A 26,462-nucleotide genomic window follows, 5' to 3' on the forward strand; every position below is an offset into this window, starting at 1 on the left:
CTGCTGGGATTTCTGCTTTCCGCGACGCAGCAGGGAGCCGGACGGGGCCTGGATGGGAACCAGCAGCCCGAGGCGAGCCAGCGTCATCCCAGGAGCACAGCAAGCCCTGTGCCCGCACCCCCTGCCAGGGCACTGGGGGCACAAGGGTCCCCCCCGCTGCCTTGCCCACATCAGCTGGGTCCCATGCTCAGAAATAAGCGCTCAGGACAGCCTCAAACTGAAAAGTCATTTTATTGGTACCATACATGACTCATAAATGGCACAAACTATGGAGGGGAGGAAGAAAAAAAAAAAAAAAAAAAAAAAAAGAAAGAAAAAGGCATTACAATGTGCCCGGGGGGGGCAGGGGCAGCGAGGGGCTCTGCACCCTTCACAGGAGTCCAGCAGTGCGGTGGCGAGAATCGTACCTTAATTGCAAAGCAGAGCCCCCCCTCCCCACCATGCCGGGCTCCCAGCCCTGGAGCCTCCCCCCCCACCTGCAAAGGCGCCGTAGGGACACCCCTGGGGGTCCACAGGGCTGAGACCTCTGCCTCCAGGCTGCCCGTGGAGGGGCCAAGGAGCCGATGCAGGCACCTCTCAGGGACTTTGGGCTTGAAATCAGGCCAAGGCTCAGCCAAGGGGGCCCTGTCTCCCAGCCTGACCCCAGTGACAGCAGAAAGAGGGGGGACAGTGGAGGTGTGTGTGTCCCCAGCTCGGCCAGCCCTTGCAGTCTCAGCCACAGGTGGGCAAGATGCAGGCTGCAGGCAATCCCTCTGCTGTAGGCAGAGCACCACACGGGGGGGCAGTCCCACAAGGCAGTGGGACACATGCTGTGGGATCCCCAGTGGGGACTGGAGGGCTTCTGGAGGTGTACCCCCCCTCTCCCCTGAACTGCAGGGCTGCTCCTCCTGCCCCAGGCTCCCTTACACACACACAGACAGACACACAAACCTCTCGCACACGCACTCTTACACACATACCCCCACCCCGACGACCCCCGTGGCAGTGCTCGCTGCAACCCCACCTCGGGGTCGTGCCAGGGGGTGCCCACAGGCAGCCCAGACCCCCAGCTCCCCCCAAAACCCTCCTCCGAGGCTGCTGGGGTGAGCTGGTGAGCACAAACGCCCTCCCCTGGCACCTCTCGTCTTCTCCTTGGAAGAAGCCTTGGAAGTGATTTTTTTTTTCTTTTTTTTTTTTTTTAAACCAAAAAACCCCCCAAAATTATTACTTTTTTCATCATTTCCCCTAACATCAATGGAGGCACCTGCTCTAGTGATAACACATTGAAAGAACAGTATCGTACACACTGTCTACAGCGCGGAAATGTACAAGCACGAGGTACACGAACCCGAGGAGGGGGAGCAGGGACAACAGCACACAAGATTTACATTGAGGCGGGAGGCGGGGGGCTGCCCCCCCGGCCCATGGAGGGATTAGAAAGGAAGTCTGCAAAGTCTCTCCTTGGTTTGAAGCTCTCCGAACTGGATATAAAACGAGACTCCCAAGAGAAAAAGCCTGTACAAAAGTCAGGACAGGGTAAGAGGGCTTGGGGCAGGGAGGGGGGAACCAGCGAGGGGGCTGTGGGGGGAGCTTTTCAATTTTTTTTTCTTTTTTTAAACTTACAAGTTTAATAATATTATTTTTTTTTTTTCTTAAAAAAAGACAAAGGAGGTACAGGCAGCTGGGGATTGCAAAGGGGCCCCAGGCGGACTCACACAGGGTGGGGGGAAACGCAGGGGCTGCAGGCAGGGACCGAGGGCAGTGGCTTCTCTGGCAGAGCCGCAGGTCCTCTGTGCCCCCGTCAAGCCCCAAAAGCCCCCCACCATGCACTTCCTATATACAGAGTCCCCTCATGGCCCTGCTGCGCTCTCGCCCCGGGGAGCGAGGGGAAGGGGAGGGGGCAGGAGAGCGGGAAATGCGACGGGGCCCAATCCTGGACACCACCCCAGTGCAGCAGGATCCGATCCCAGCTGGAGGAGGCTCCGTGGCAGAGCCGGCAGCACAGGGAAGGCTCTTTCCATCACCAGCCTCCCCACCCAGACTCAGACTGGGCTGGGGATGTGCAACCCTGCTGCAGGTGGCTGCCCAGCAAACCCCAGTCATAGGACCCAGGGAGGAAGAGGAGGAGGGTCTCTGGGCTGTGCCAGACCCCAACACACAGCATCTGCACACCGCTGGCTTCCTGGACACGTCAGCCACTGCTGACACCTCCCTCCTAATTCCCCCTGGCTCAGCAGGCAGGGGCTGGGCACATCAGGGCAGGGATGAGAAGCTCTCTGGGGAAGAAACAGGGAGGAAGAGGCAGAAGGGGCAATAAGGAAGCTACGGCCTCAGAAACCCACCCCTGCCCTGGGGTCTGGTGGGGAGGCAGGCATGGGGGGAGTGTGGAGGCGGTGCGGGGAGAGGGCTGGGGCTGCCTGCCTGGCGCGCACCCCGCGCCGTGCACCCCACCGTCTGCGGAGGGCTGATCCGCCCCCAGTACCTCGCCGCTTCCCAGTCACTCTCCGTTGCAAATGTACAGGTAGATCGGTTGGGACTGAGTCCACGGGGCGGCGGGGGGGCCGTTACTGTGACGCCTGCGACGTGGGGTTCTCTGACTTGCTCTCCTGGCTGGAGGGTGGTTTGCTGTTCCAGGGGCTGTTGGCCCCCAGTGCCGGCGAGTTGTTGAAGCTGTCCTCATCATCAATGCCGTTGGCGGCGTCGAACTGTGTGTTCTCCAGCCGGGTGATGAGCCGCTCGTCCTCATCCCCAAACTCCCCCCCCATCAGCGTGGGCTCGCCTACCACCATCACATCCTGAAAAGGGAGACGGTCCCGAAACATAATCGAGGTGGGGGTAGCCCGGGCCTCCAGAACGTCCCCCAGCACCACAATCCCTTTCCCGAGCCACACGGCCACCTCCTCATCTCCACTGCAAGACCCGAGGCTTGGGTGCTGTGTGGGTCAGCACATCCTCAGCCCTTTAGTGGGGAGCAAAGCAGCTCAGGGAAGGCAGCTGGGACACCTCCTCCTTCTCCCCATCACCTGGAGAGAGCTGGGGGACTCTGACAGGCAGCTGCCAAGGGGTCTCTCCCTAACCACTCCCAGCGGCTGGAGCAGGGAGCCCTCCCCTCCACCCCGGGGGAGGAAGAGAGAATGGAAACGGGATGCTTACAGGTACCTGACTGGACAGGGCAAAGGTGCTGGCTGGGCTCTTCTTCTTGCTGTTGCTGTTGTTGGTGTTTCCCCCGCCAGAGCTCATGGTGCTTCCCCCCGACATCTTCCTTTTCCGGCGCTTGCTGGGCTGCTGCCGCGCCGGCTCCGCTGGTGGAGGAGGGAGACATGGTCAGTGATGAGAAGGAGCCAGTGCCCCCCAGCCCCTCCTCTGCAAACACCCTTTCTCTGCATGGACCATTTTCCCCCAGGGCAGCATTGCCAGACTCCTCCCCTCCACGGCTTCACTGTCCCCCCAGTGCAGGGGACAGGAGAGGGCACAGGGAAGATTTCTGTCCTTGCTTTGCCTTCCACAAGCAGCTGGCAGCCCCCCAGGCAGGGAGCTGCCTGCAACCCTGCTCTGCCCCAGCGGGAAGGCACGTCAGCAGATGATGAAGCCAGCTGGCCAAGCCCTAGTGTCCCTAGTGTCACAAGAGGAGGCCAGGGACAGGCTTTGGGGCTGGGAGAAGACTGTGTTGAGGGCAGGGCCTGAGCAGGCAGCCCTGGAGACCTGGAGGCAGCACCACAGGCAGCGGGAGACTCACCAGGCGGAGCGACCATCCGCTGCCACTTCTGGAAGAGGCAAGTCTTGAGGCAGTCCCGGGGACTGAGGCTGTAAGTCTTGTGCCGTGACATGAGCTCCTGCATTGGTTCTAGGATTACACAGAGCTGCAGGGAGCAGAGAGATGTGGGGTTAGATCATGATGTTCCAGGCTGCAGCAAAAGCCCTTGCACTGGCCCATGCCATGCTGGGAGCCTGCAGGCTCTGGCAGACCCACTGCTCTACATCTCTCTGCAGCCCATCTGCAAGGCCGCTCCTACAGAGCCTGCCCCGCTACCTCCCTGCACCCCAGGGCAGCCTGGTGTCAGGCACCTGAGAGCACAAGACTTGGCCACCCAAGCCCCACTCCCCCGGGGAGCAGAGCTGCACCTGCCCCTCTTCCCGCGTGCTTACTCGGAGGTAGTTGAGTGTGGAGTTTGAGAGCCCACAGCGGGTGATGTTCTTGGATAACTGGTCCAGCATCTGGGGGTCCTGTGCCTAGGTGTGAGAGAGACAGATGGCTCAGCTGCATCTGGGGGGATGGGCCTCCCGTACCCCAGCCTGTGACAGGGGGACAGGGCTGAGGTGCCTCCAACCTGAGCAGCAGGGAGAGGAGCTCAGCAGTCTCGTGTCACTTGTGCTGCAGAGTGGTACTCACATGCATGGCAAGGATGCTGCGGGGGATGAGCTCTCGATGCTGGCGGATGCTGAAATGCCACGTCTTTATCCTCATCATGTCATCGAACATGAACTCCAGGTACAGCCGCCCCTCCACACACACCTGGGCAGGGCACAAGGTCAGGCGCAGGCTGCCCCCACTTGCCCCACCCCAGATCTCCTGGAAACCCACTGCTGCACAGTGGGACACCCTCTGGGTGGCTTGTACCTGCCTGCCATGAGACTTGTCACAAGCCAAACCCACAAGCCCACAATGGCCAGGGGATCTCTATAAAAAGGGGATGTTGGGCTGGGAGGAGCTGGCTGGGGCACGTGGGATTACAGCATGGCACTCAGGAAGCCATAGAAATCAGTGTCCCTCTCCCTGTGGTACCACAGCTACTCCGAGGCCATGCTGGATCAAGGTATGAGGGGCAGGAGTAGCCACAAGTGCTGCTGGTACCTGGGTGAACATGGGCTTGCCGTGCTGGGTGACCATGGTGCACTGGTCGCAGTCCAGCGAGACGAAGTTGTTGTGGAAGGACTCCTTGGGGTGCTTGAGCACATAGTAGAGCTCTGTGGCCCCCCCTTCGAAGATACTGCGGAAGTAGCGAGGAATCAGAGTCCGGCCAATAGCTGAAGCGGGAGGAGGAAGATAATGTCAGTAAACCTGGCTCACCCAGATGTGTCTCGGGGCTGCAGGGGGAGAGGGTTCCCCAGTTCCTGCTGGCTGGAGGCAGCGAAGCCCCGACACCCCGCCCGCATCCCCTACTTGGAGCAACCGCTGCATCTCATGCTGGAGCAGCAATACCCTGGGCAAGGAGGACTCAAGCTGCTACTCACTGTATCTCTTTGGTCCATCCTCCAAGCAGAAAGTGATTGTTAACATGGCATCATCCTCGAAGAACTCTGTGGTGAAGGCATCCCACCACAGATTGTCACATTCCTGGGGATGGCAGAGAGATGCCAGATTACAGGTAGGGGAGACAGACAGACAGACAGACACTGGCTGCCAGCCATAGCAGCCACGTGCTCAGCCCACAGAGGGCTGTGACGCTGGCTGAGTGCTCAGAGATGGGGATGATGAACACTGTCCCCTGCCCAGGCAAGGGACAAGGCACTCACGGACCTGCACAGCAGGACAGGACCCTGCTGCCAAAGGGATCCTACTAGAGCCAAGGCAGCTCGTGAGGGAAGGCACCACAAGAGGACCCTATCCCCAAAATGCAAACCTAGGAGTGTCTCCCCACCCCTGGCCACCCCTCGTTCCTCCAGTTCCCCACCTCTGTCCAGTTCTGCAGCCGCTTGTTGAGCTCAAATATCCTGTAGTCAGTCTGGTTCCCGTACGGCGTGTGCCTCCTGCCCAGGAGCAGAGCAAGCAGTCAGAGTGGGAGGCAGCCACAGGGTAGGGAGGGGTCCTGAGCCCATGGTGGGGGACACACAGGCCCTCCAGGGCTGGGCAGAGCCCAAGCAACCACCCCACAAACCCCTGTAGCCAGCAGCATACCAGCCCTGCTGAGGCATCCCTGTCATGGACAATGAGCTCCCCTTCTAGGGGGGTCCCCACCAGCCCCCTGTGCTTACCCAATTCCAGGCTCCAAGTACGTCGGTGGGTACATGGGAGTAGGTCTGGGAGGGGAAAAGAAATGCAGGCAGGTCAGAGTTGGTGGGTGTCTCCCTCCTCAGCCACTGCAGCTCCCCCTTCACCGCCTATGGCAGCAGGTGGTCAGGCTCACTGGAGGTGAGACCTCACGTGTGGTATGGGCTTCCCCTGGGCTGCAGATGTCTGATGGGCCCATAGGGTGACCTGCACCCCTAAAAGTTGGCTCTGCTTCATACTAGTGGCTGCTCCACCACCCCTGGGACCTGGGCCATGGCTCTCCAGAGACAAATCCAGCTCCTCTGCAGCAGGGGCTGGTGCCAGGTAGGACGGAGGTTGGAGAAGGGGCTGTTTTGGCAGGAGCTGGGAGTGCTCCCTGTCCTGGGTCATCCCAGGGGCTTGGCACTGCAGAGCTCAGGGATGTCCTTCATTCTAAATGTCACCCTTTTTCCACCCAGTCCCACCCATCCCTGCTCTGATCTCCTCCCCCCTCACACTAACTCAACTCCATGTGCTGCAGCCTCCATATGCTGCTGGGGAGCCTGACAAAGAGATCCTCTGGTGCAGACCACAGAGAACCCCCAACGTCACAGAACCCTCCTCAGGCCCCAGCTCACCCCACATCTCGATCCAGCATGGTGCCTGGGTGGAAGGGGGGGAAGGCGTTGCCGTTCGGGGGCTCCTTTGGCGAGTACAGCTTGAATGACTTAGAGGAACAGCCTGGAGAGAGAGGGGGGACATAGGTCAGCCAGGGGCATCCCACAAAAACACAAAAAACCCTGTGGCAAGGAGGAGGAAGGACACAGGACCAACCAACGCCCCCATCAGCAGAGCCCTATCCTTTCTCTGCTCTGCCCTGAAGCCATCCCAGCCCCTCCACACCACACATGGCTCCAGGCATCCCAGGATGGGACCCACAGGCTGAGCTCTCAGGTTCGGCAGCCAAAGGGGCCCAGCCCCACCCCATCAGGGTCACACTGGTGCCCAGTGTTTCTCAGTTCTCATCTGTCTGAGCTCTGGGGACAGTGCCCGAGTGGGACAGTCCAGCTGGTGAGATGATGGGGGGCTGGCTGGGCCCTATCCTCCCCCCGGCCCTCCTTCCCGCGCTGCTCCTAATCCCACCGACCTGACCCAGGAATCACACGGGATCTTTTCGCTGACCTTTCTATCGTCATGGTGACGGGTGAATAATCGCCCAGAGGGATGGATGGCGGGTCCCCAGGCAGCCACCATCTGCCGCTCGAGCAGCCACCCGGCTCCAGGCGGATGGAGAGATCCCACACCCGAAAGCCTCGCTGCTCCCCGCAGCACTTGGGCAATGGACAAGAAGCCCAAGGAGGACCACGGGGTGTGCGATGCATGCAAGCCAGCACCCATCCCCAAAAGTAACGTGGGGACCCTCCAGGCCCACTGATGGGAGGCAGGGATGTCCGCCACATCCAGCCACGCTGGCACAGCCAGTCCCATCCGGGCTCCTGAGGGGCAGTCGGTGGCTCCCATGCTTTCTGGCCCCCTCCCACAGCAGGTTCCCGGGAGCGGCAGCTGCCGGCATCCCCCCACAAGGCCCGCAGGAGCCCCGGCACGCCCCACTGCTGGCAGGACCCGGCACGCCGTGCCCAGGCGCTGCTGAGGCAGGCGGCTCCCCGCCGGCGGGCAGCCGGGCTGACCTGGATGAGCAGCAGCGGTGGGCAGGCTGCCAGGCAGCTCTGGCTCTACCGGCTCAGCCAGCCCCGCCGCACACGGGCACGTCTCCCCCCGCCAAGCCGCGGGCCCTAAAGCTGGCTGCACCGGGCTGCAGGGCACAGCCAGGGCCAAGGCGGGATCCCCCTCGGCCGTCCGCCCACACGCAGCCCCGGGCTGGGCGCTTCCCGACACCCACGAGCCGCCAGGATTGCCGGCCAGCAGAAAGCGAGCCCAGCAGTGCAGGGGAGCAGCCCAGAGGTGCCAGGCGCTGCCCCACAGCCAGGCTGCAGGGAAGGGTGCAGGGACAGGATGGGAGCAGTCACCCGGCTGCGATGGGTGGAGGAAGGGAGCAAAAAGCATCAGCGTTAAGAAAAGTGGTGCCACCAGCACTGGGACCGAAGATGCCCAGCTCGCTGTGCCCTTCTAGTCATCACAGGAGCCCAAGTGATGAGGACATTGCCATCACCCCCACCGAGCTGCTTGGGATCCTGAGCCCACAATCACAGGGATCACCCATGTGGCTGAGTAAGCGAGGAGTGGTCAAAAACAGAGGGAGCCACCTCCTAGGTGTTAAATCCAACTTACAACAGGGGAAATCTGCATTTCACTCCTTGATTCTTGTTTTCTTGGGGCCCCTGTGCCTTTCCACTGTGTTTCCCTGTGGCAGCCAAACCCAGCCTCTCCCCAGCACCCACCAGGACGCACCAGTCCCGCGGGACCAGAGCCAGCCCGGCTGCTCTGCCGGAGGCTTGCTGCTCCCACTCCTCGCTCCTGCCCGCCTGCAGCGAGGATAAGTGGGGCACGGCACAGTTTCTCATACAGCTGCTAACAATGCCGGTCCCTTGCTCTTACCTAATGTTTTCATAGATAAAAATCTTCCTGCTAGGGAGGTGCTGGTGCGAGGGAATTTTTGCCCTCTGCTTTAATGCCTGTCAACTTGTGCCTACTGGAAATTATAATTCAAACAAAATTGCACCAGAAACAGAGTGTTTCCATTTCCTCCTTGCTGCTGCTGAATGACACGATGCTGAAGTGGGCTTCATGCATAGGAAACTTCCCAAAAGCACGCGTCTTCTCTTGAAAATGCACCGATTCATTAGGCAGCGAAAGCGGCTGGAGACAGGGAGCTGAGCTGCTTGTTTCTGGTCACCAAGTCCTCAAGGGTGATAAAAAAAAAATCAGACCCAGCAGGTCTCATCCTCAAATGCTTTGTTTTTGTTCACCGATGGGGAGGAAAAAGCCCCAACAGTTCCTTGCTGTCCTTGGTCCCCATCTCACTTCTCGGGGTGCAGGAGGATCTCCTGGGGTGGTGAGAGCAGGGGGGCACATCACTCTCTATCCACTCTACTTCTTCTGGTCTTTCCTCAGCTCCTGCTCCTGGAAGTGGGAGAGTGGATGAGCCAACCCGCTGCTCTGGCCCAAGCATCCATTTCCATCCTGGGCCTTCCCAAGCAGGTTAACAGGGACACAACTTGTTTTGGGGCTCCACTGAGTGACCTATCTCAGGATCTAGAGGAGTGGAGAGGAGCCTGTTATGTGACCTCAGCAACACTAGCATCCTGACCAAGTATTACTTTTACTGCCGTGTAAGGTATGTTCCTAGACTCAGTGGTTTTAAATAACGCTGACAATAGCCCTAGGATTTGACCAAGGCCGTCCAAATCCTACGCTCACTGCAGACACTCACATTATGTGCATTACACAAAATAACACAATTACTTTATAGCAGAGGCAGCATCAACTTCTACCCACGTGAGGGACACACTCCCCAATCCAGGAGATCCCTCCATCACCGTCTCTCCCCTTCTTGCTGTCCCAGGTCCCTGCAAGACCCGTCCTGCCAGCACAGTGACCCAGACCCGCAGGACAGGGCCCTTCCCAAGCCAAGCCCAGTGTTCGGCCCCAACCCACGTCTCCCTATGACCCTCTCTGCCACCTGCTTTGAGCACAGCGGATCCAGTCAGGGTCTGGGCAGGGTCCAGGCACGCAGAGATGCTGGTCAGTGGGTGGGCATGTAATGCCCCTGTGGATCCTGAACTGATGGGAGAAGCTTTCCATGGCTGTCCCTCGGCACTTGCCCAGCGCCACAAAATTATGTGCATGGTCGGCAAAAGAAAAAAATCAGGCTGACGCTGCAGCTGGTGAGCTACCAGCCCAGGCAGGTCCAGGCAAACGGTGCAGTGCCTGTAGCCGGGCAGGCGGCCACACGGCTCCTGCTTGGTGGGGAGGCGTGGGAGGAGGGCACCCCACAGAGGGACACCCCAGCTCAGAATCCTCTGCTGAGGCCACAGCCTCATCAAGGGGAGGATGGAGCTAGCCAGCCCTGCACGGGGCAGCCACAAGATCTCGGCCAATGCAGCAGCTCCAGGCAGATGCATGGGGAAGAAAAGGCAGGTGCTCTGCCAGTGACTCACGTACAACCCAGCACGGCCCAGCCCTCTGCCTGCCTTCTCCTCTGCTTTCCCTGCCTGCAAGCTGCCAGCCCTGTGGGTAAAGCTGCCCAGAGGGTTTGCTGGAGCAGGAACAGTTAAAACCCAAACCAGGTTCCCAGAGCCGGGGAACATCAGGTTTCCTAAGAGCATGGCAGCCACCTTGCAGAGCCAGCACAGCCAGGAGGTGGCATGGCACCGTGACCAAGACCAGTGCCGGCCAGGGAGCTGCCTGCCTGCGCAGGGGACATGCAGAGCCTTCCCTGGTGTCCAGCAGGGAGAAAAGACTCTGTCTGCACTCCCCTCATTCTGTCTTGCCAGCAGAGAGCAAAGAGCTGCCGACGACAAAGGCAAAGCAGTGCCGGCATCTCGCTCCTACACCTGCAGCCGTGGGTGGGAATCAGTGCTTCCCATCCCAGACAGAAGGCACCCTGGCCAGGCAGCCAGCGCACTTTCGGTGCAAGAGTAAAGCTCAGCAACAAGGCAGGGACTCCAGAGGTTAAAAAAAAAAAAAAAAAAAAGTAAAAATAATTGAAGAAACAGGGCTTGAAAGAGGCTGCAGGGTTACAGCTCAACCAGGGAGCATCCTGCTCCTCCCAGCAGCCCAGCCGCAAAGAAGAGGGGCTAGCCTTCATGTGAAGGCTGTCACCTCCTCCCGGCATGCACTGTGCCTCCTGCTTCCTGGTTGCCTAACGAGGCTTTAAAGTGTAAATAGCGGCATTGTTTCACAGGGCTGCCTCGCTGGGGTGTGGAAGCTGTGATAGCAGCAGGAAATCCATCTTCTCAGCCCAGGGCTGCCCAGAGGGTGCTAGCCAGGAGGGTGCTAGCCAGAGCCAGCTGCAGGGCAGCATCTCAGATAATTCAGCAGCATCCCAAATAATTCATGTGGCTTTGCCCAGTGATGGTGCTTGGTGTTGGGGAAGCTGGCAGGGCTGGGGGACAAACACAGAGAAGTATCCAGAGCAACTGGGACAGGTAGAAGCACATGGAGTAGTCCCCACAAACCTGTCTTCATCTCTTCTTTATCCTCTTCTTTGGAGCAGAGGGGTTGGAGTGAGGCCAGTTGCAAACCCTGATGTTGTTATTAAACTGACAGGAACCCAGGCCAGCACAAACCAAGGCATGGTCTGAGGCATACTCAGTGACAATCTCAACTTGTAGCATCCCCGTTTGCTTTGAAAATGCAGAACTGATGCAGCTGAAGCTCCCAGGAGGCCAGGCTGTCCAGGTGAGAGGAGACACCATTCCTGGAGGAGACCATGGGATGATGCCACAGACCCAGCAGCATCCAGAGACTGAACCAGGCCAGCACGCTGCCTAGCCCTGACCCACACAGAGGCAAAACCCGCAGCACCATCTGCCCTGCAGCACACAGGGATTACCCTCTTGCTTTTCTCAAGGCATACATCCAAGCTGGCCACAGAACTTACTTTGACCACAAGCTGCCTTCCTGCCCGCACCCCATGGCTGTGCACGGTGTCCCCTGTGCACAAGGCCACAGGAGGAACATGTGTCCCAGCTCCGGGTTGCATCCATCAACATCAGTGCAAAAGCCACTCACTGCAGCACACAAAGCACTCTGGACGAGCGGTTGCTCCTCCCTGTTGACCAGCTTGCAAACTCAGGGGGATGCTGAGAGAAGTAGTAATTACCTCCAGTTAATTATTACCAAGTGACAAATTTGATGCAAGCTGCAAGGCAGCTCTATCTGAAAAGCACTGGGCAAGGAGAGCTGGGGCACAGATCTAGAGGTTGAGGCTCAGAGCAACCACAGCCTCAGTTCTGCTGAAGTCCAGGGTATCCCGGGAAGGCATCCTGTGGAGCTGGGTACTCCCCGGGGGTCCAGGAGGACCTTGCTGCCCCACGGTAACCCTAGGGATGGCAGGAGTCTTCCCTTTCCCATTCAGGCCCTCTGATGATTCAGACACGCAAACTGGGATTTCTCCAGGAGGGAAAACAGGAGAAGAGCACGCCCTGCCAATTGCAAAACAGCCTGAAAATTGAATCACGTCCAAGGCTGTGAGCCCCAGATGCAATCCCACAGATAACCCAGTTTCAGCTCCACTACTATCAACTTAGCACGAGGCAGTCATTTCCTGTGATTCTCAGGGAAATATCCCACTGTCCCTAATTACTCCTTTCGGCTCGCCGTCTCAAAGACCATCCATAATCAAACACTGCTGGTTTCAGCCTCAGGAATGCACCTTTCACATTTTTGGCTGTTTTCCCTCTCACCCAGACCCCTGCACCCTGGGGCCCTGCCACCCTGTAGGGCTCCTATAGTGGCCCGGCTCCCATCCCTCCTGCAGAACACACAGGGGCAGCATCAGCAAACCAACAACCAGCACGGTGTGGGAACCACAGGGCTTGAAAAAAAACCCTCGTCAGCATCCCATGAAAAAAAGCCTCCCAACAAACTAGGATTTTCATCTTCAAAGGTTTTTTAGGCTCTGCGGCAGCAAGGAAAAATTCACAGGCATAGCCAACCGCAGCGATGGCCCTGCAGAGGCTGCAGCCAGCATCTCTGCTCGTGCTCCCAGCCCCCTGCCTGCCACGCACGTGGTGAGCAAAACCACACGGCTCTGCACGGTGTTGTGGGGCTGCTGCTCGGGGCAGCCCTCTGCAGGGACAGGATTCACCCAGGAGAGCTGGAGACAAGAGCCGAGGGCAGGGGAGAAGCAGTGAGAAGCTGAGGTCCGTCCCTCTGGCTGCAGAGGGGGATCCCCAGGCTGATCCCCCTGACCTGCAGGACCCCCAAGCACCACTGCTGCCTTGGAGCACAGGAGGCTGTCAGTCCCCACGTGGCACATGGAGATTCACCATCCCGGGATGCAACACTCCTCCTCGCTCCCCACCGCTGCCAACGGCGCCGAGTGCTGCACGCTGGGACGCGTAGTCTCCAGAGACGGCGGCCCCCACCGCCGACAGCCGCCTCGCTCCATGTTGCGTCCTAGGTGGAGCCCCGCAGCCCTGGCAGCCGGCCAGCCGCCTGCTCCAGGGGGAAAAAAGGCTGGATAGCTCTTGCTGTGAGGATGCGCTGGGAGCTGGCGCCTCACAGCTGGCCACGCCGGGGAGGTGTGTGCCCAGGGGGAAAACCTCAGTGCTGTGGTGCAGCGCTGGCCCCAAGGGCCAGGCTGTTCACCATCTCCTCCAGTGAGATGCATGCAGAGGGGAGGGATGGCGTGAGCACGGTGGGAACCTGTTCGCTGAAGTTTGCAAAGTACCTCCATTGCTTCTTCAAGATGCCAGGGCAAGTCTCTGCCCGCCCTGCTCAGGCTGAACCTCTCTCTCTTAGGACTCGGTTTTAAGAGGTGACGCGGGAGCGGATGAAGGAAGAACGGGGCAGGCAGCTGGCAGTGCTACGACAGAGCAAACACTTGCGGTTGCTGGACTTGCACTGTGCTGCTGTTCTGGCAGCACATGCTGTCGCTGGTGTCAGGGCTTCAAACAACCAGCACAGAATGGGTTAAAACCCCAAGGAACAAAGTGACAGGGTAGGACCAAGCACACCTGCCTGGTGCTCCCAAGACATGAGCAACCCAGCCTGAGGTCCCAGCCCCAGCAGCACAGCACTGTAGAAACCATCTCCACCATTGCGGCACAGCCCCGGGGAAACCCTCTCACCTGGGCATCCCCGGTCGCAATACCAGTCTGCTTGAAACAACAGCAACCGGTGGGGCAGCAAACCTTATCGCAGCAACTGCTGCAACCCACAAACACCCACGTGCACAGAGCAAACAAGAGTGGGAGCACCCCATCCATGGGCTGCTCAGAGGACGGGAGGTTTCCAAAGGAGAGGGCCAGGAGAAGCACCATGGCTGCTGTGCCACCACGCAGGACCTAGGTTTGTACTTCTTATGCAGACCTCAAGCTCACGCCAGTGCAGAGCTGCAAGTGCGCAGAAGGCTGGCACACCAGGAGAGAGCACTCGGGGAGAAGTGCTGCTGCCACCCTGCGAGCCACAGGACAGGGAAGGAGCCCTGGGGCTGGACTAGTCCAGCTCACCCTCCGCTCCGGCATCTCAAGGGGTTGGGGAGGCTCAGGGCTGCCAGCTCTCACCACTCTCCACACCACACTCTAAAAAGAAGCTGAAGGAGGCTCCGGGTCCCCAGCCCAAGGCATCTCTGCTCACAAGTGATATTCTGCGGCTTCTCACAAGCCTCTTCTTATTTTACATGGACTATGACTTGCTGCACATAAGGAGAAAAGCTCCCCAAAAACAACAGCAAAAACGCTGTATCACCAAATGCTCCAGTCCCAGCCTGTTCCCCCTCGGATCACAACTTTTCTTTCTCTTTTTCAAGCAACACAACTTGCACGTGGTTCTGTTCAGCGCTTCTCTCCCCAGTCTTTAAGGCATGCTCAGATCACAGACATGGGATTTCTACAAAATCAGGAGAGCAGAGAGCACATTGGGTTCTCCTTCAGTGAAAACCACAATTTTCCCACAACAAGAACAATAAAACCTGAAGCTCTAAAGAAGGAATAAGGACATCCAAATTTGCCCATACTTACAACAGACACATAAAAGCCAATACCTGACCAGTGCTGGGGGAGTCACTGCAAAGCTGCCAAGACAAGGTGCTATTGCATGCATGGGGAGAACAAACTGGGGAGCTCCCAGAGATGAGTGTTTGCTCGCACTCCTGACCAACCCACCAGGCAACCACAGGCCAGCTCCGACCCTCCTGGTAAGAAGGAAGCAGGTTTGCAATACAGGGTAGGTGTACAGCTCCATACCCCAGGAGGTGATTCCCCAAGGGACCCCACAGCCTCTGAACCCTTTGCTCACACCTCACGCAGGGCTCCTGTGTCCTGTGTTTGCTCACACCTCACCCGGGGCTCCTGCTGCTGTGGCCCCAGGACTGGCTGGTGCGAGGGCACCAGGAGCTGCCCAAGCCCAGGAATCCCGGCCCAGGGTGCTCCAGGGTGCTTATCTTATCGTGCATCCCGGGCGGGCAGGCTGGCAGGGACTGCTGGAGTCAGAGTCCCCATCAGCCGCTCAAGATCAAGACAGCCCACCCACAGCATGCTCTCCTGGGGGGGCCTCAGGGGAACACCTCCCTGGTAAAACACCCCTCTACAGCCCGTCACACACATCGACTCCTGCACTGGAGCTGCAGCACTGAGTTTCCCCTGGCACCGAGGATGCAATGCCCACCCCCAGCCTGGCCCCCCACTCCAGCTGCCCCAGGCCGAGCCAGTGCCTTGTCTGCCAGGGGGGGTGAGACCCTGCACCCATGGCCCCCCAAACCCAGACACCCCGGCAGGACAGCTCCCGTGGGAAGGTGTGCAGCCCCCTTGCATTTATTTGCACCCTTTGGACCTTTTATTCCCTTCAAAGCACCCGTGGGAGAATGGCAGGACCCTCCAAGCCCCAGGCAAGGATGAAGTTGCAGCCGGCAGGGAGGGGAGGTTGGCGTGCAGCCCCCAGAGCTGGGCACCGTTCCCCTGGCCCCCGTGACAGCACACACGGGGGGACCAGTAGGGCGCCGGGTAGCTGTCAGGGGGCTCGGGCAGGGGAAGAAGCTGGGGGAAGAACAAAGGGAGCTGCGGGTGGGATGGAGCAGGGCACGGCAGAGCATGGGGCTGCCGGCTGCACCCCGTGGGGCTAGGGGTGCCTGTCCGAAAGCCCGGACCTGGGGGATGGAGAGGGGAGCTGGGAGGACAGCCGGGGAGAGGGGGACAGGCAGGGGAGCTGGGGAGGGACGGGCAAGGCAGCTGGTGGGGAGGCAACAAGCCAGGGGTCCAGAGATGCACAGGGGAGCTGGGGAAGAGGAGAAGGACGGGGGCGCTGGGGAGGGAGAGGGGAGCTGGGGACGGGGCTGGAGCTGGAGCCGGGGGTAGAAGGGGCCGGCAGGCAGGGGGAAGCAGAGGAGGCGGGCGGGCAGGGGGCTGCAGCGGGGATCCCGGACTGTACGGGGGGCCGGGCGGGGAGCGGCGGCGCGGTGCGGCCGCGCACAACTTCGCAGGCGCGGGGGCGGCGCGGGCGGGACCCCGGCCCCCCCCTCCGCGGCCCGAGCGGGGCCGTCACCGGGCGCGGGGGGGTGGGGGAGCTGGGACCGGGAAACTTCCGCGGGGGGGGGGTGCCGGGGGAGGCGGGGTGACTCACGGCGGCGGCGGCGGGCGGGGGTCCGGCGGCGGCGCGGGCGGCGGGCGGGCGGGCGCTGGGCCGCCGCGGGGGCGGGGCGGGGCGGGCGGGGCGCGGGGCGGGGCGGGGGCGCTTCCTTTGTCTGCGCCGCGGCCGGGACCACAATGGCTGCGGCGGCGGCGGAGACCGCTCCCCCCGTACCGACTGCCTTTCCCCCCCCACAACACCGCCCCGGCCCCTCGCTGCCGGGAGCGGAGCGCGGGGGAAAGGTGGGTGCCCAAAGGCCGAGGGTGAGGGCCAACAGGGGTCCCCGGAGAGCTGCTTCCCCTCACCCCGCGTAGCAGCGCTCCCCGGGATGCACGAACCGGGTCCTGCTGACGATACTCGGCACCAACCGGGGAAGCGTTTCTTCCCCCTGCGAAACTTTCAATAAAAAAATATACTTTTTTCCCCTCGTTTGGATTGGGGTTTTCTTTGAAGTTTTTCGGTATTTTTCTTTCTGAAACTTGTTTCCCGTTTCCCCAGTCTCTGGGGAAGAAAAAAAATACAGCCGTTTCATTTTTGAGGGGGCATAAAAATAAGATGAACAGGTTTGCAATTGCCAGCAGCCACAAAAGGTCTCCCTTCCTTGACGAAGCTCCAAGCTCTTCCAACTAGGAGTTTTTACAGAAACTTCCATTTTTGTAAAAGAATTCCATTATGAAAATTTCCATTACAAAAAATCCCATCTTTGCCATATCCCCCTTGCCCCACACTTACCACTTGTGAGCTCCTGCCCTCCACCCTGGCAAATCCAACTGGCACAGGCCTACACCCCCAGCCCAGCTGGGGAGCCCATGGGCAGCAGGGACACAAGCTGAGACCCCCGAGCCCCAACAGCCCCCGGCTATGGGTGGGAGAGCCACACTCGGCAGGCAGGGCTGTTGCAGGCACACACATGCACGTCGGTGCATCTCGCCCTGCACATGCAGGCTGGTGTGCATGCTCATGGGCTAGCATGCGCTTGCACATCTCCCCAAACGCCTCCCAGCACCCTCCCCTGCCCGTCGGGTGCGCGCCCACACCCGGGGCACACACACATCCCTACGCCCTGGCACGGCCAGGCCTGCGCCTCGTCCCCTCCCTGAAACAGCAGCCGTGGGGTAACGCAGGCACAACCGGTCGGGTCCCGCTGAGCACACTTATCCCACCCGACAGTGCACACATGGTTTCATGGGCGTCCCCCGCTCCATGCTCGTGCATCCCCAAAATCCTACGCCCAAGGACTGGGGGCAGCTCCCTGCTCCCCACCCCACGTGCTGCCAGCTGGGACCAGCACTGAAGAGGGACAGGCAGGAGCTGCTCTGCTGCAGCATTGCCCATGCCGCTCCATCCCCACGCTGGTCCCCGTCACGTCATCGTGTGTAATCTTCCCTTCCCCTTGCAGGCTAACCTGCAGCAGGCACTGCTTTCCGGGGGCGCGTGGATAAACAGAGAGCAAAACTCTCTGTAAAACTCAGATAAACAAGAGAGAAAAACTCTCAGAAAACCCAAAAACCTCGGTAAAACCCTGCTCTACAAAAGGCACACATAACTGGAGGTACCCACACTGTTGGTGCTGTGGGAACTGGGCATGCGGAATACTGCGAGTGCCTCAATACACTGCCCCACTGCTGCTCACGCCCTGCCAGCCTGCATCTGTGTGGCACCAGGAAAGATGGAAGTGCGGTAGGATGCCACTCGCTGTCATTAGGCCAATAAACCACACTGGCGACAGCTATGGGGTGGCACAGCCCTCTTGGGCAGGACAGGCCATTAAGTACAGCCTGCCTGCACCCCATTCCCACTCCAGGGCTCGAGCATGCATGAGGCACTGCCAGCCACCACTGCTCAACACTGCACCATCACTGCAAAATACTGCAAAACACTGTAAAAAGGGATGTTTTGCCCCTGTACTAGCAATTCCCAGGGCCGGTGCCATGGCCACAGCGACCAGAGAGGAGCCCCCACTGGTCCCTGGGCTCCATGGTCCAGTGCATCCACAGCGAACATGCCCCAAGCAATTTATCCCAGGGCTCAGCAGCCCTTCGGGACTGCTCACGTGTCCCTGTTCGGCTCTGACGACAGTGCTGGACTGGTCCACGTGGCTGCAGCAGCCCCAGCTGTTTATGGTTATAGCCGAGTTAATAATTAAATAGATGCTGGATGGAGAGCAGAAGGGCTGGGATGCAGCTGGGAAGCGTGTGTGGTGGTGACAGTCATGGGGGGAGCCCCTTCCTCGCAATGTGCTCGTGCCTGCAGTGTGGGGGGAGTGGAGGGTGATTCCAGCTCCCTTCGTTTTTGTGATGGGACACTGCACCCCCTGGATGCCAGCCTCCACTCTCCCCCTAGCAAGGGCCCTGCGCCTGCCTGGGTTCCCCAAAGCCCAGCCCTGCTCTGACATCCGGTGCAGGTCTCGGCCAGGAAACGGCTCAGGAGCAGAAGGGAGCACAGGGATGCATCCCGGACAGGCAGATGGGAAGAACCTGGTGGGGACCATGGCAGCCGTGGGATGCCCGGGTCTCTCTGATCACCATGGCTTGGTGTGCCCGCAGAGCGTGTGTGAGGGATCTCAGGCGAGCTGGGCAGCAGAGGCAGGGCATACTCGCACTGACACCAGGTGCAGGTGTAGAGCAGGGACATGGCTGCATGCTTACATAAAAAATAATACTAATAAAAAAATCTGCTAGCTCTGCAAACGGCACAGCCCACACAGGGGGACAGACCAGCCTGGCACTTCCAAACCTCCTGGTCTTGTCCAAACAGCAGCAAGACCAGGGCACTGTCACACGCACGCACATGCAGCCTGCAGTGGTGCAGCATGGCACGCGCCCCACAGCCCCCCTTTCAGGAACACAACAGCCATCATCCCCCAAATCCTACCACCTCTCAAACAGAAATACGCTTTGCTTCCCAAGAAGGGGTTTCTCTTCCCCCTAAAGCTATGCATGCCGGGATCAGAGACGGGAGGGGCACAGGGGGGCCCCCTTTTTCAGCTGGAGAAGCCACAGCTCCATCTCTCCCAGGGAACAGAGGCTTGGGGGAGGCTGGAAACTCAACGGTGAGTCATGCCGGGCAGGAGGCAGATCCTGGGGCCTCCTGGGATTAACCCTTCAAAACCAGAACCACTTTCAGACACCCAGAGGCAGAAGGAAGGCCCAGGAGGTGGGGGAAAAGCTGGCTGCCAGGGCAGGGTGGGAAGTTTCATGGTCACATCTTGAGCATCCCAGAGGGAACTGAGAAGAAGACGTGAGTACACAAGCACTCGACCAGCAGCAACCAAGTAAGTACGTATCTGTTTCCATCCCCTCCAAAACAAGAGGAGGTGGGGAAATATTACAGGGAGCTATGGGACCACAAAGTGCACGGGGTCCATATGGCGTGTCTGCCCTCACATCACAGCTTGCTCTGGCTTGGTGGGTCAGCCCCAGTGCTGCCCAGCTGGCTGCAAGCTCTGAGGGGAAGGCGCAGTCTTCACGCTGGCTTTGGCAGGTCCTGCTGGCAAGGGTTTTCCTTGTGGCACCAGCACCAGAGAAATGCCACGCAGTGTTCCCGTGATGTCCTTGAGACATCGCAACGTGTGTCCTGCAAGAGCTCAGCCCCAGCATGGCCACCCGCAGCAGAGAGCCCCAGCCCCTCTGGCAGCAGCCCCAGGCCAGCCTGCCAGAGCTGCAGGGTTTTAAGGCTCCTCCAGAGGCTCCAGGTGGATTCTCTCATGTTACAAGAATGGTTCGTCTTACAGCCCCTTTCCTGGCCTGGGATCTCATGGTGGGGAGGGGGTGACATGCACCATGGCTACGCAGCCCCAGTATCCTGCATCTGCCCACTGTCCCCTGAGAGGATCTTCACCCCCACAATGGGCAGGCACTGCTGCTTAAAAGGGAAACCAAGGCAGAGCCCTCAACACCCAGCCCTGTGGCTCCAGGGACTCTCACCCCAGCTAGGAGAGCACCCTGGTCCCTGGCTGCTCCCCTTCCTTTCTCTCCTCTCTGCCTCATGAGCCACAGTAGGACCCCTGGCATCTCCACAGAGATCTGCACAGCTGGGAGCTGCCACCCACCAAGCCCCCACCCCTCAGGAATGAGCACAGGGCTGGCACCCCTCCTGGTACCCACATGTCACTGTGCCCCCATGGGTGTTGTAAGCCCTCCAGGAGAAGGCAGGGGACATCTCCCAGGGCCACGGTCGCACATGGTTGACTCGGAGCAGGTAAGTGTCCACCAGCAGAGCCCACCCCACTTGCCACCCCCCGTGCAGTGCTGCTGAACACTCCAGAGTGGCTCTCCGAATATAGAAGCATCAAATAGCTCCATCAATAATGCATTGCTTCTGCTTCCTCCCGCTGCTGTGTTTTCATTGCTAACATGTGTGTCCTTCCTGTTAGTGGCTGCCTCCTCCCTGCCACCTAGGCCAAGCAGGGACACAGCCACCACAGAATGGGGACAGCAGCCCCCACAGCTCTGGGTCCAAAACCCACCGGGAGTGGACACCCAGCCCTGCTCACCCTGCTCGGGCACAACCCGAGATTCGGTGGGCATCTTGCCGCTAGTCCGAGCCTCTTTCCATGCACATGCTGGCAACAGGCAGAGCACCCCGGCACACTGCAGCTGCCCAGAGCATTTAGGCAGAGGAGCATGATGGCATCTCCTCATCCTCAGCAAGGTAATGCCCCTCAAGGATTTTTGGCAGTCTGGTACCCCCTGTGTAGGCGACACCCCCATTCAGGGCTCTTCCAGCAGCTCCGTGCCACCGCACCAGCGCTGCCATCCCCATCGGGGAGAGAGCTCCCGCTGCCTTGCTCCTGCCTGCCCCTGCCCGCAGCTGCCCCGGGCTCACCCCGGGCTGGTCGGTGCAGGCAGGTCGGGGCGCCCGGGCTTGCCCCGTGCCCGGCGGAGCTGCGTGCCTGCAATGTGGCGTGCTCCTGTCTGCTCCCGCCGGCGGGGAGGCAGCAGCCAGCACGGGCAAGAGCTCACACCCACGGCCCTGCAGGGCAAGGAGGGTGGGCACCTGCCTGCAGCAGGCAGCGGCAGCCCCTGCCCTTGGGGAGCCCTCAGCGCTGTGCACAACCCTGGCCGGAGAAGGATGCAGGTGGCAGAGCAGAGGTTGGTGCAACTGGTTGCTACAGAGCAGGGGGGTGGGGGCTGCGCACCCCGTGGGGGGCTGCCACCCTGCCAGCCCTCGCCCATCACTGTCCCCAGCACGGCCAGCGTCCCCGCCTGGCTCAGGCAGCAGCTCCACCTGGGCTGCACTGCAGAAACCTGGCTGCACTCCCAGCACCAGCCCCTCAGTGCGTAGGAGGGGGGCTGGGGCTGCTGCACTTGCAGAAAACAGGGGGCCCATCCACCCCCCCAGCTCCTGCCTGCTGCCCCTACACTGTGGGGCCATGCTGGGGGGGCAGGCACTGTCAGGAACCTCTGCGTCCTGCCTGTGTGTCCTGCAAAGCCAGGGGCAGAGAGGGGCGGGAGCTGCACTCCAGAGGGCCCCCCCAAGAAAAGGGCCACAGAGGGGTGTGAGCAGGGTGTTATCGGCTGCCCCGCAGCCAGGGTGGGGTCGGGGCCAGGCAGGGGCTGGCGCCTGTGGCAGAGGAGATTACACCGGGTCTAACGTCTAACGTTCGTCCCCTGCCTGGGAGGGAAGGGAGTGAATGGTGATGGGGGGCCGGTCTGACAGCTCTGGGGGGGTCCCGTCCCTCCCAGCACCCACGAGCACCCCTGCTCAAGGGGGTGTACAGCCCATGCTCCCACACCTCTGTGAGCACTCTGCAGCAAACTTCCCAAAAACCCGCTAGCACCACCTCGGCTGCAGACACCCCATCCCTACCCAGCCGAGCCCCCAGGGCAGGGGCTTGGGGTCCCGGGTGGACGGTTGCCACCATCCCTGCTCCAGGTGGGGCCCAGCAGCCCCCGGCAGCTCTGCCAGCTCCCCAGCACCCTCCCCCCCAGGCACCGGCAGGAAACCACAGCCCCAGCCTGCAGGCAGGCCGATAACGGTCACCCAGCCCCATCCTGCTGCCTGCACCCACGGCTGCCCCAGGGAGGGGGCACTCAGCCCTGCCACCTGCTGCTCCCCAGGCACAAGGTAAAGAAGGGGTGCACCCACACCACATTGGCCCCATGGGACACATCACCTCACAGGGAGACGGGCGTTCTCGTGGGCTGTGCTGGTGGTACAGTGCACCCCAAGATGCACCGGCAGCTGCTGAGCATGGACACGCACTCCCACATGCCACACAGCCCCGCACCTCGTGCATCAGAAACAAAGATGTGGCCGGAGAATCCCACAGCAGAGAGGGGAGGAGAGCATGGCATGAGTTGGGACAAGCAGGGGACATCTGGGCTGCTGCCGTTCCAGCTCTTCCCAGGGGCACTGTTTGCCACAAGCGCTCCTGGGCTGCAGGGACACCTTCCTGCCTCAGCAGTCTCATCCTGCTGGCTGGCACCCACTCACTCCTCAAGGGAGAAGCTTTCACAGCAGCTTTGTGTTGAGGACAAAACACCACCTCGGAGTCCCACACAGACACCCAGCACTGAGCAGCAGGGTGAGCTTGCACCAGCCCCGATGAGTGCTGGGATGTGTACAGCCCCACACCAACACCCAAAATCCCAAGGAACCACCTTGCCAAGCTCCGGTTAGCCATGACTCCATCCTGTCTTCGCCAGAGCATGCCGAGCATGGGCAGGTGACACAGTGCATCTATCAGGCAGGTGCTTCGCTGCACAGAGGATGGGGCGAACTGCATCTTCCATCCAAGCATCGCCAGCATCATGAAGAGACACCAGGCAAGAGCACACAGGTGTGCAGGATGAAGCCAAGGACCTCCACCACTCCCTCCTCCCCGCATGCTCAGGTGCACGCCAAGGTGCGAGGCAGCCCCAAGGGGTGCACTGGAGCCAGAGCCCATGGGTTTCGGGAGCTGTCCGACCCCCCCTTGCCACAGCACTCAGCCCACTCCCCATCATCAGTCTCCCAGCGCATCTGTCGCAGGAGGCACGTGGCACAGCTCGGCCTCGTGACGGCGGGGGACGCACAGCACCAGCTCGGCGGAAGGGAGGGAAATGACAATGGGCATGTCCATCCCAGCACCCGAAGTGTGTGGGTCAGGAAGTCCTCCCTCCTGCCAGAGGGGTTCACAGGCAGGCAAAGCCTCCCAGGGAAGGTGCTGACCTCGGGAATGTTGCTTCCCTGCAGTGAAGCTGGGGCTAAAGCCAGCCCCGTGGGGAGGAAGCACAGCTCTGCTCCCCTTCTCCCCCTCTCTGTACCGACATCATACTATACAGTGAAGATTAATGACAATAAAAACAATTTTTAAAAGCGCAAGCACGCTGGGGAGCATGGTGCACCTGGGGGTCAGGACCCGGTGGGCTCTGGATGGCAAGACCTGCCTGGTGTGAAGGGCTGAGCCAAGTGGCCAGGCTGCCTGTCCTGCTCCGAGAGGCCCCAGGCATGGCAGCACCAGAACTGGGCGGCTGCCGCCTCGGCCGCCGCTGGCTCCACTCTGAGCCGGGCACGCTCTCCCTGCTCACATCTCCATTTCTGGGCTGGGGGGCCTCAGCCCCCGGCCCTCCACTGACCCTGCCATCCTTGGGCACAAGGACCGTTGCAGGTACCCAGCTGGGCAGCCACCCCATGCCCCAAACCTCTTGCAGAGGAAGGCGAGGAGCAGGGAAAACATCCCCAGAGGGGTGCAGGAGGAGCTGCAGGGGGGCAGGGTGGGCCTCGGGGATAGCAGGGAGCACTCTGCCCCCCGGGGAGGGCACGATTTTGAACAGGAGGGTGGCTGCAACTCCCCCAGCAGCAGCTCCCAGGCAGGAAACTCCTCCAAGTTAACGCAGCCCCAAAGAGCAGCCTGGGCAGAGCGGCTCATTAAATGTTTCTGGCTGGCGGGAGGCCAGCAGCAGAGCTTGTTTTTTTTATATTCCGATAAACAGTCCGGGGAGGGGAAGGGGGAGGGGGGCGCAGGCTCTGGATGTGCCACCCAGGCCCGGCGGGGGAGAGGGGGGAGAGGCGGGGGGCACATGCACATCGCTCTCACCCGCGTGTCCTCCCCGCCACGGGGAGTGGGCAGCAGTGGTGGCAGGGGGGGGGACGCAACACACGAAGCCATCTGCAGGGATGCTCCCAGCTGCGGGGTGACCCCACAGCCCCCCATCACCGCAGCAAGGGAGGACCCCCCCGCTTTGTGCCCACCAACATGGCGATGACATTCCCGGTGGCACGGGGCCAGCTCCCGGGGGACACGATGGGGCTCGGCCGTTAGCCGCTGCTCTGCCGTCTCCTCCGTCAAGGAGGGACCCCCGCCAAGGTTGGAGGGGCTGTCAGGGAGGGGGAGTCGAGCCCTCGGGTGCGGGGTCCCTGCCAGGGCGGGTGCTGTGGCTGCTCGGCCTGGCTCGAAGGGAGGTTCACGTGACTTTCTGCTTGAGGAAGCAGCGCTCTGGCAGCTTCCAGTGGGAGATGGAGGAGGAGGATGGGGGAAGGGGCCGCCTGCCTTCATGGAAACACGGCGGAGAGGCGCATGCAGTGCAGGGGCGGGGGGCCGCCAAGCTGGGGCACCCCGCTTCCCCGCCCCGTGGATCCAGCCTCAAGAGCGGCAGCGCCGGGGGATGCACAGGGACCGTGTGCTGTCATAGCGTCCCGCTGCCCCCCGCAGCCCCACAGCACGGGAGTTCCAGCCTGGCAAGAGGCTCCCTTGGGACTGCCAGGGTACCAGAAAGTGGTGGTGGAAGCTGGGCTGAGGAGCATCCCTGCCGTCCCCCCACAGGGACCCGAAGTGCCAGCTGCTCTGGGAAACGGCAGAACCCTGTCACCAGGACCCCTGGACAGGGCTCCCCCCTTCCAGCACCCGGCACCACTGGGAACTGGTGCTGGTGGAGGCTCCGGCAGCCCACCAGGACCCCTGCCCTTGCCCTGCTCCCAGCACAGCAACATCCTGCACACAGCAGCAGGCGATGCAGCCGGGCCAGCTGCCCCAAACCTGCCTCCGACCCCAGGCATCTGGGTGAGCATCCCTTCAAGAGCACCCTGCTGGGTACCGAGACCTCACCAACTCGTCACACCACCCAGGGTAACCCATCAGCCTGGCCAGCCCACAGGGGCCAGCATGGGGAAGGAGCCCACTCTGCAAGCCCCCTACAACAGCCATGGCAAGGGGCACCCAGCACTCACTGGCAGCATGGCCAAGTCCCTCCAGGGACCCTGTGCCCCACACCTCCACGGGGGTCACCCATCACAGCGTCACCTGCACACGAGCCCAAAGCCGCTGCAGCACCCTGCTCGCAGGGTCCCAGCCCTGAGGGCTGGTATCAGCACCCATGCTGTTGAGTCCCAGCCTCATGAATGGACCTCAGCATCCCTGCCATGGGGACCCCAGCACTCACACTGTGGGGTCCCAGCCCCACAGCCAGACCCCAGCACCCATGCCTTATGGACTCCAGTCCTACAACTGCACCGGAGCAGCCATACCATAAGGACTCCATCTCCACACCGTAGTGCTGGGACCCCAGTCCCACACCTTGCTGACCCCTGCTCCGTAGGTGGCCCCCAGCACCAATGCCATGGAGATCTCAGCCCCATGGCCAAACTGCAGCACTGGTGCCAAGGAGACCTCAGCCCCACAGCTTCCAGCAGCCATGCCCTGCAGACCCAGCCCCATAGCCAGACCCCAGCGCCAATGCCGTGGGGCCCCAGCACCACAGCCGGACACCAGCATCGATACAGTGGGGACGCCAGCCCCATAGCCAGATCCCAGTCACCGTGCTTTGGGGACCTAGCCCGACAACCAGACCCCAACGCCAAAGCCGCGGCGACTCCAGCCCCATATCCCGCGCCCAGCATCAATAACATTGGGTGCCCCCCCCATACCCGGTCCCCAGCCCCACAGCCAGCCCCAAAGCTGAGGGGACCCCAGCCCCACGTCCCCGGCCCCCGCCACCGCGGCACTCACCAGGGCATGCACAGCCCACTGACATCTTCACATGCCTGGCCCGGCCGGGGGTCGCTGCGCGCTGCCCGGGCCGCGGGGGTCTCGCATGGGCGGCGCGCCGCGGGCTCCGGCGCGGCGGGTGGCGGGCAGCCCCGCGCGGCCGCGGGCACGGCCACGGCCAGGAGCGGGCGGGCGCGCCGCGGACCGGCGGGGGCGGGCGGGGCGGGGGCCGCGGCGGCGGAGCGGGAGCGGGGGCGGCTGCGCCGGCGGCAGCGGCGGCGGCGGGCGGGCGCGCCTCTGCGCGTGCGCGGGACGCCCCCCCTACCGCCTCCCCGCGGGCGCGTGCGTGCTGCG

The 26,462-nt window shown here is 61.4% G+C and overlaps 1 protein-coding gene across 7 annotated transcripts; it reads right to left on the reverse strand.

The window, feature by feature from the left end:
- Nucleotides 1–214: 214 nt before the first annotated feature.
- LDB1 (LIM domain binding 1) lies at nt 215–26,380 on the reverse strand. 7 transcript variants are annotated; one of them, XM_065068325.1, is made up of 11 exons: nt 26,130–26,380; nt 6,586–6,688; nt 5,953–5,997; nt 5,652–5,727; nt 5,212–5,314; nt 4,832–5,004; nt 4,370–4,492; nt 4,126–4,209; nt 3,716–3,839; nt 3,139–3,281; nt 215–2,774 (listed from the first exon to the last, which is right to left on the reverse strand). In XM_065068325.1, exons 1-11 carry the CDS (start codon nt 26,152–26,154, stop codon nt 2,544–2,546), a joined length of 1,230 nt encoding a protein of 409 aa, XP_064924397.1. In that variant the 5' UTR covers nt 26,155–26,380; the 3' UTR covers nt 215–2,543. The 7 variants fall into 7 exon arrangements, with proteins under 7 accessions (XP_064924397.1, XP_064924396.1, XP_064924399.1 ...); XM_065068324.1 differs by having other exon boundaries at nt 3,133–3,281; nt 26,130–26,377; XM_065068327.1 differs by lacking the exon at nt 26,130–26,380 and adding an exon at nt 16,931–17,153.
- Between the last annotated feature and the right edge of the window lie 82 nt (nt 26,381–26,462).

This window comes from Columba livia, chromosome 6 (genome assembly GCF_036013475.1).
Source record: "Columba livia isolate bColLiv1 breed racing homer chromosome 6, bColLiv1.pat.W.v2, whole genome shotgun sequence".
NCBI lineage: Eukaryota > Metazoa > Chordata > Aves > Columbiformes > Columbidae > Columba > Columba livia.